General features: G+C 37.0%; 1 protein-coding gene across 4 annotated transcripts in view; it reads right to left on the reverse strand.

The window, feature by feature from the left end:
* Positions 1-359: 359 nt before the first annotated feature.
* Positions 360-10,000, reverse strand: part of LOC106870216 (dentin sialophosphoprotein) — a 10,530-nt gene continuing 889 nt past the window's right edge. For 2 of the 4 annotated variants that reach the window (XM_014916224.2, XM_014916233.2), the window contains exons 2-4: positions 4,261-4,386; positions 3,451-3,661; positions 360-2,887 (exon numbers count right to left, since the gene is read on the reverse strand). In XM_014916224.2, coding sequence (XP_014771710.1) covers positions 2,085-2,887; positions 3,451-3,661; positions 4,261-4,380 — 1,134 coding nt within the window. In that variant the 5' untranslated portion in view covers positions 4,381-4,386 and the 3' untranslated portion in view covers positions 360-2,084. Of the gene's footprint in view, positions 2,888-3,450; positions 3,662-4,260; positions 4,387-6,634; positions 6,688-6,997; positions 7,017-10,000 lie in introns of those variants that run through there. The other 2 variants (XM_014916248.2, XM_014916242.2) reach the window with 2 other exon arrangements.

Genomic DNA, 10,000 nt, shown 5'->3' on the forward strand with positions numbered 1-10,000 from the left:
AATGGATGTATTAGTTTAACGCTCGGGAATAGAGAAAGTCTTTGACGTTTCGAGCTACGCTCTTCAACAGAAAGAAACAAGGAGAGAAACAAGGAGAAAAAAAATACAAATGTAGTGGTCAGCGATCTATCATTATATATCTGTCTGTCTAATATATATATATATATATATATATATATATATATATTTCATTTTATCTAGTTTCAGCTCATGAGCTGTGGCCATGCTAGGGCACCACCATTTGGTGTTGCTACATAATTTTACTTCATGAATTTTACTTCAGGAATTGACATTTGGTGTATATATATTTATATTTATATTTGGTGCAAGAAAAAAAAACGAACAAAAAACAAAACATATAAACAACAATAAAAGAGCTCTGATTTATTAGAATATCAAGCATGATGAAAAATATTTAACACCTTGTATGCATACATACAGGTTGCAACGAGAAAGAAAAGACGTCCTGCATTTTACACATTTACAAATGTTTCAGTAGAATACACGCAATATGCATTAATTCAAATCAAGATGGCAAATGAAAAAGAATAGTAAGACATCAGCTCCCTAAGGATACCATTATCATCAACGGAACTTCACTAGTGTCAAACCAATGCCCATCTAAAATGCAGGAGGTTTTTCTGCTGCACCCAGTATATCCCATTTCATGACTAGAATTCTTAATAAAATATGCACAATGTTTCAATTTTGAAAATAATTACAAATTTAGAGAGATTTCTTAAAATAACAAACTTTATCAATTATAAGTTTGGTGCTTGGAACATATCGAAAGTTTCCTATTTTTGAAATTAAATGTAAATGATTTATAATTGGATGTTTTGTGATGTGGAATTAGAGATAGTTCTCAGGTGAATTGGTATCAAAAAGAAATACAAACATACATGTAGGCACAAGTGTGGCTGTGTGGTTAAGAAGTTTGCTTTGTAACCACAAGGTTTCAAGATCAATCTTACTGTGCGGCACCTTGGGAAAGTGTTTTCTACTTATAACCTTAGGCTGATCAATGTGCCTTGTGAGTGAATTTAATAGACAAAAACATATATATTTGTATCTTTCTATCTATCTATCTATTTATGTGACCATCTATCTGACTCTCTCTCTATCTCTCTATCTACACACACACACACACGTATTCAGACACACATATATTCAGACACACATATATACTATTCAGTCATTGGTCAGTGCTCCAACATGGGCACCATATTGAAAAGTTTAATTAAATGAATTGACCCCCAGCATTTATTATTTTTTTAATGGTTAGCAGCAGGAAAGGCATTGGCAGCTTTTTGCCATTACTTTTGTTTTTATTCAGCCTGATGAATATGCTTGAAGGAAACAGAGCTTGTTTATTTCAAACACTAGAAGTTTTTGTACAAACATGAAACTTGAGTTGCTGCAAAAATGTCATTAACATACTATATAAGGATTTAACTAAACTCTCACGTGATCTGAGTGCTCTCCCTTGTTGAAAGTTATTCAACAATAACAACATACATAATACATACATACACACGCATACACATACACACATACATACATACAAATACGTGTACATGCATTCTATTCAAACTGCTTCAGTCTATCTACTGCTGATATATACATACATAGACATAGATGCACACACACACACACACACATATACATATACACATTCACAGATATACAAATATACACATACATGTCTGTCTGTCTGTCTGTCTCTCTCTCTCTCTCTCTCTCTCTATCTATCTATCTATCTAAATATGCATATTTATGTATATATGTGATTATTTATGCATGTGTGTGTGTGTGTAGACACGCCTGTACTCTAAAATAGTGGTCTACTCAATATGCAAACCAAATATTGATGTGAAAGAAATAAAGTGTTTTGATTATAGATGTTTTTGCATAATGATACACCATGTGTAACTTGAAAATATATATTCTGGGAGAACACTACATTAAAATCTCTAACGAGAAAACCAAATTTGTCAAATGTGAATCAGAGTCAGGGCTTATGACTAACATTCCCTGTGTGATCAATTAGTCTTTATACATTTTCAGTCATTCATATTAATCATTTAACTATGGTGTGAATTCCATGACTGTATGTCACTATTCAAATCGACAATTTCCCTGCTTTTAGGATTCTCTTCCTCACTATTTTCAGAACTGTCTTTCACACTATTTTCAGAGCTGTCTTCCAGGAGTCTTTCAGAATTGTCCTCCTCACTTATATCAGAACTGTCCTCAACTTTAATATCAGAACTGTCAACAAGTTTGTTCTCAAGAATGTTCTCCAAACTATCTTCCAGTCTACTTTCAAAAGTGTCATCTGATTTTCTCTCAGAACTGTCTTCCAATTTGCTTTCAGAGCTATCCTCCAATATGCTCTCAAAATTGTCCTTCAGTTGACTCTCAAAACTGTCCTCTAACCTGTTCTCAAAACTGTCCTTCAGGTGACTCTCAAAACTGTCCTCTATTTGACTCTCAGAACTTTCTTCAAATATTCTTTCAAAACTGTCCTCCATTTGACTCTCAAAACTGTCCTCCATTTGACTCTCAGAACTATCTTCCATTTGACTCTCAGAACTATTTTCCATTTGACTCTCAGAACTGTCATCCAATCTGTTCTCAGAACTATCCTCCAGTTGGATATCATTGCTGTTCTCCATTCCAATATCAAAACTGTTCATTTTGTCTTCTGTCTGTCTGGAATCCAAAGCATTTCCAATTTTCAAAGACCCATTTTCGTCTTGTTTTGGATCTTCCTCCAAAATTTCAGTAAGGTTAATGTTTGATATATTGGCGTTTACCAATATTTCAGAAACATTCAAGGTCCAAGGTGCTCCTTGGAATTCTTCAGGACTTATTTTTCCATCTCCTAGGTATGACAAAAAAAAAGAAAAGAGAAAAAAATTAATTTTGTTACAATCAAGGGTCACAGCAACATGTAATGTTTTAGTTAAGGGTCACAACAACAGGATTTTCAATGAATTGATATGTGTGGTTGTGTGATTGAGAAGCTGGCTTCCCAACCATATGGTACCTGGTTCAGTCTCACTACATGGCACCTTGGGCAAGTGTGTTCTATAGGTGCAGGAGTGGCTGTGTGGTTGAGAAACTTGCTTCTCAGGTTCAATCCCACAGTCCAGCATCTCAGGTGAATATTCTCTACTATAACCCCAGGCCAACCAAATCCTGTGAGTGGATTTGATAGGTGGAAAAAGAAGCCCATTGTATATATATATATATATATATATATATATATATATATATAGGTGCGGGAGTGGCTGTAAAGTAAAAAGTTTGCTTCCCAACCACATGGTTCCTAGATTTCAGGGGTCAGCCCGCAGAACCTGCAACAAATAGAAGCCCTACTTTTAGGGTCCACATGGTCACAAATTAAGGTCCACTTGTTTGGGAAAATACCTGACAAGAACTTACCATTTTTATCTGCATCTTTAAAAGCTTCCTTAGCGTTCCGTCTTGCACCAGTTGTTTTGATTAATTCCTGCAGACTGATGAAGTTATCGTTAATATTGTTGTCATAGCGTGAGAAGTTCTTTGGAAGAGGCACCGGTCTAAATTCTTCACTGTCCTTTTTGGGGTTGACCAGGAACTGTTCTACAGCTTTGGGGTCCTTTATTGTTTCAATCTGTAAGAAACCAAAACAAGAAATAAGTACTTTTTTTCTATTTTAATATAAAATCAGAGAGGAGGGGAGGGTGGGGCAATGCTATTAATCTTTGAAGATGTTAAATGATTAACATGACTGATGATTGATGTTAATACTAATGATAATAATAATAATAATAATAATAATAATAATAATAATAATAATAATAATAATAATTCTTTTACTTGTTTCAGTCATTTGACTGCGGCCATGCTGGAGCACCGCCTTTAGTCAAGCAAATCGAGCCCAGGACTTATTCTTTGTAAGCCTAGTACTTATTCTATTGGTCTCTTTTGCTGAAACGCTAAGTTACAGGGATGTAAACACAGCAACATTGGTTGTCAAGCGATGTATTAATATTTATACAACAGTAGGAACTACTACTACTGCTGCTGCTGCTGCTTCAACTACTACTACTACTACTACTACTACTACTACTACTACTACTACTACTACTACTTCTTCTTCTTCTTCTTCTTCTTCTTCAATGGTAGCACAACCTCCCCCATCCCCAGTCTTCCCAAGAGAGTCTCCAGTTAAAGGAAAACAGAATCCATTCTTGAAAACTCATTACCGACCTTTACAGATTCAGCTTTGTGATCTCTCTTGAAACGTGGAACTTTGACGGGTTGCTGCCATGATAGACATATCCATATTAGACAAAAGAAGCACACCAGGCCTGAGTGATGTTTTACCATTTTTTACTGAAATGAACAGAACATTCAAGAGAACATAAGTGGATTTCTTGTGGGAACTGTGGGGTGTGTGTGCGCGTTGTGTATGTGTGTGTGTGTTTGTTGTGAGTTTTGTGTATGTGTGTTTGTTTCAGTGAGTGTGTTTGTGAATGTGTGAGCATGTGCATGTGTGAGTATTTATGTGTATGTGAATGTGTGTGTGTATGTGTATGTGTTTGTGCATGAGTGTGTGTTTGTGTGTTTCTGTGTGTGCTTGTGTGTGTTTGTGTGTGCATGCGTATGTGTGTGTTCCTAATATATAAAAAAAAGTGGGATATTCATGGTGTGAGATATCTTTCATTATAACACAGGTCTGCTTGATTGAGATGAGACTAAAGAGCTACAGCAGCAGCAGCAGCAGCAGCAGGTGCAGCAACAACATCAGCAGGTGCAGCAAGAGAAGGCTGCAACAGTAATAACAACATAAACAACAACATCACCATCAACAGCAAGCACAGTAACAACAACAAGATGCCAACACCGATTCCATGATTCCATCAGACACGACAAGATGTCAAACAGCCAGAATTTCTTTATTCCATGAGGGAAAAAAATCCCCAAAACATGGCAGATCTCCAAGCGTTCCTTCAAATTTTTAATGAAAATATTAAAAAGAATGTTACGTATGACACACACACACACACACACACACACACACACACACACACACACACATATATATATATATATATATACACACATACATAATACATATATATATGCATGTATATATGTATGTATGTATAAATCTATATATATGCACATATTTTGTCTTGATTCAAAGCACATAATGTATGTGTGTATATGTATAAATATATATATACATATATATATGCACACACACACATAAATGTATGTATATATGCATATATATATGTGTATATATATATATACGTACATATTTCCTCATGACACAAGACATACATATGCACACAATAGCTACAACATCAGTACATGTGAACCTGGCCACATTATGATAATTGTTGGCATGTATTTACTGTTTTCTTAGATAATAAATTAACCTAGAGCAACAAACTGTTGTCTAGGCCAGCAGTTCCCAGACTTATTTTGGCACAGGAACCATTATATGGTTTTCCAAAAATCACAGACCCCATATCTGTACTGGGCGTAGTTATTTTTCATGGTATCTGTACTGTACCTTCAAATCTTTGTACAGGAACTGACAGTGCTGTGTGTAGACAAGCAGTGGAATCACTGACATGTTTGGAAATTGGTAGCATAGTGAGACAGATAGAGATATGGTCCAGGCCATGACAGGTAGCCTATTCAGTTAGGATGTGAAAGTAAAGGTAAAGATCTCCCTTTGGTCATGAATGATCATGGAACTGCACCTAGAAAGTTCCCCTAAGTCCAGGCAAGATTGTTTATGGAAGACCAGCAGTTGCCCATGCACGCCACCCGCAGTTGCCCTGTCCATGCCACCAGTGCTATCCAAGGGAAAGGCAAAGGGGCCGATACAGCTTGGCACCTGTGACATCGCAACTCATTTCTACAGCTGAGTGGATTGGAGCAATGTGAAATAAAGTGTCTTGCTCAAGAACACAACATGCAGCTTGGTCTCAGAATCAAACGAACTCATTACCACAAGATTGTGAGTCGGCGGCTCTAACCACTGAGCTATGTGCCTTGGCAAAAACTTAACAGAAGAAATGACAGATGGTTATGTGCAGACCCTTCTGAAGTTCCAAGTGTTATGCATAAAAAATTTCCTGCAACTGTCATGGTTTTAGGAGTTGTTAGCAATAGAAATGGTCTCCAAGAATGACAAAACAATCATACTGTGTGTTATATACTAATGCACACAGGCAGGAAAAATAAGACTAACAAACCAGATATTGTTGTCAGAGACTGTCAGAAAAGGGAAAAACCTCCTAATTGACATTGCAGTCCCACCAGATAATAATTGAGGAATTATCTAAATATAAAGATCTGAAAATAGAGATAAATGAAATGTGGGGCCTGAAAAGAGAAACAATCTCTATAATAATTAGGGCTTTGGGAATGATAAAATTAAAAGCACACAGATAAATACATAAACCAAACAAACCCCTGGGCTTACAAATATGTATATATATGTATATATAAAACACTGAAACTAGCATTACTAGATGCTTGCAAATGTATTAATGTAGGGTACTTTTAATTCAGTAGGAAAAAAAAAAAAATAACAAAGACCAAAACAAAACATTGCACATACCCAGGGTGAACAAAACTGGGCTTGGTATTGCAGCGAAAGCATGAAGTGTAAATAAGATAAGTGAATAATGATGATAATAATAATAATAATAATCATAATAATAATAATAATAATAATGATGGTGATGGTGGTGATGATGATGATGGTGATGATGACGACGATGATGATGATGGGTTCTAATCTATGCACAAGGACATTACTACCATCACACCACCACCACCACCACCACCACCACCACCACCACTGCCGCCGCCATTATCATATCATCAGCATCATTTCAACATGTCATGCCATCATTACTACTACTACTACTACTACTACTACTACTACTACTGCTATTACTACTACTACTACTAGCCTCACCTCCCTATCATTCCCACATGCCTTCAACTACCAACATTGCCAATCCACTTCTCCCGTCAATCATCATATTGCTACTGCTGTGTAACTAGTACCACCACCACCACCACCGCCACCACAACAACAACAACAACAACAACAGCAACAGCAGCAGCAGCAGCAGCGACGAGGACGACGACGACGACGACGACGACGACGACGACGACGTCGACGACGACGACGACGACGACGACGACGACGACGACGACAACAACAACAACAACACTATACAAGGAAGCAGAATGTAGAACAAACTCAAATGTTTGTTTATCAGAATAAAATTTCTTAAAGTTTTGGAAAGAGAAAAATTCCCCACCTCCCCACCTCCTCTCTTTCACCATAACTATGTCTGTCTGTCTGTCTGTCTGTCTGCATTTATGTGTCATTCTCTCTGTTTGTCTGTTTTTCTCTTTTGTGCATGGCCCCTATGCATAACACTCCCCACTAACACCTGTTGGAAACTCTAAAAATGGATTTAATTGATTTTCACCATCCTTTTTTGATTGTGTGTGTGTGTGTGTGTGCATGTATGTATGAGTCCATCCATCCATCCATCCATCCATCCGTCCATCTATCTATTTGTCTATGTATCTGTCTTATTATTATTATTATTATTATTATTATCATTATTAAGGTGGCGTGTTGGCAGAATCGTTAGCACTCTGGATGAAAAGCTTAGCAGTTTTTCGTCTGTCTTTATGTTCTGAGTTCAAATTCCACTGAGGTAGACTTTGCCTTTCATCCTTTCAGGGTCAACAAATTAAGTACCAAATCAAGTACCAGGGGTCGATGTAATCGACTATCCTCCTCCCCCAAATTTCAGGCCTTGTGCCTATAATAGAAAGGATTATTATTATCATTAATCTAAACCACACAAAAAGCCTAGTGAAATTCAATTACCCAAGGTTTCCTGGCTGGATTATTAAATTTATTCTGCTATACCTCAAGCTGGTAATGTCAACACGGTGGTGCTGCGTTAGCAGCACCGTATGAGTCAAACATCTCTTAACTACCACAGGAAACCCCGGGGAGCTGAATTCCTCAGGGTTTTTGTCTGGCTTTTATTAATAACATCTTTACTCTCTCAACTGACTGACCGAGTGCCCTACTTGAACTTCACACCACAGGAGGAGAAATTGTGAGTACAAAAGTAGATGTGTGACTGCTACAGCTATGTGTAGAGCTCTACATAGATTATCATAATCCAGTCTGCTTTCTGCATTGTTGTTATTTAGTTTTGATACAGATTAGCACAAGAGAGAGAATGTATGAGAAATAAGGATAAACACTGGTTTATGTAATTACAACAGAAGACTTGTGTTTATCCTTATTTCTCATATATATATATATATATCATCATCATCATCATCATCATCATCGTCGTTTAACATCCGCTTTCCATGCTAGCATGGGTTGGACGATTTGACTGAGGACTGGTGGACCAGGAGGTGACACCAGGCTCCAATCTGATTTGGCAGAGTTTCTACAGCTGGATGCCCTTCCTAATGTCAACCACTCCGAGAGTGTAGTGGGTGCTTATATATATATATATATAATTCCTCATCTCTTAAATATAGAACTGAATGACTCCCTTTGGTCATGACTGACCCTGGGATTGCACCTAGGCACAAGTCTGGGCAAGGTTGTCTATGGAAGACCAGCAGTCGCCCATGCATACCAGCCTCCGCTCTCCACGCCACCGATGTTATCCAAAGGAAAGGCAAAGGCCGATACAGCTTGGCACCAGTGATGTCGCAACTCATTTCTACAGCTGAGTTAACTAGAATAACGTGAAATAAAGTGTCTTGCTCAAGAATACAACACACAGCCCAGTCAATAAATTGAACTCACTGCTTTAGGAATGTGAGTTCAACACCCTAACCATTGAGCCACGAGCCTTCACTATCAAAAAATATACACCAGAGAAATGTTATAGTATAAAATCAGCTGAGGAATTTTTATAGATTTTAGAAGAAAATTGGTACAATAGGTACCAATTCCACATTAGATGTAGGAGGTTTGTTCTAAAAATGGCACAATCTATCAGCAACCTTTTTTTAATTGTCTGGCCACGCCTGGATAAGAAGTTTGGAATGGTCCACAACTGCTGTCAGAATGACCAGCAGTAGAACAGGTTAGATATCACTGTATCCCTTGTCTGTGGAAGTGAACAGAATATCTGAGGGTGGGGAAGGGGGTTAACGAATGCAGTGGGGGAGGTGGGTGAAGTGTATGACGAGTGGGGGGAGGTGGGAAGTCTTAGATGAGAGAGAGAGAGAGAGAGAAGGACAGGAATAAGATGAGTCAGAAAAGATTAACTGATGTTGGTTAACTGGTTTATAATTTTAAAGGGGCTACTGAAAAATTGTGTGCATATATATATATATGTATGTATATAAACACACATACACATAGATATACATATACACGCATCCACATGTAGATGTGTGTGTGTGTGGGTGTATGTATATATATATGCATATATGGGTACAGGACATCACTAACAGTAAACAACATGAAATACGAAAACAAATAAGTTAAATATGCAAATAACGAGAAGGAAAAAAAGGACAAGGAATACAAAGAATGACCCCTCATCAGTTGTTGACTGTCTATCTACTCCCCAGCTGACAACGGACGAAGGGTCATTCCTTGTATTCCTTGTCTTTTTTTTCTCTCTTGTTATTTGCGTATATAACTCATTTGTTTTCGTATTTCATGTTATTTACTGTTGGTGATGTCCTCTACCCATATATGCATATATATATATATATATTTATTATTTATATTATTATTTAATTGAATGCTACACATCTATTTCCAAGTATATATATATATATATATATATATATATATATATGCGTACATACATATATGCATACTTATGTGTATATATATACACATTATACACAGACACACACACACTCATACACACATATATTTACCCACACACACATATATACATTC

Source organism: Octopus bimaculoides, chromosome 20 (assembly GCF_001194135.2).
Source record: "Octopus bimaculoides isolate UCB-OBI-ISO-001 chromosome 20, ASM119413v2, whole genome shotgun sequence".
In the NCBI taxonomy this organism is placed as follows: domain Eukaryota; kingdom Metazoa; phylum Mollusca; class Cephalopoda; order Octopoda; family Octopodidae; genus Octopus; species Octopus bimaculoides.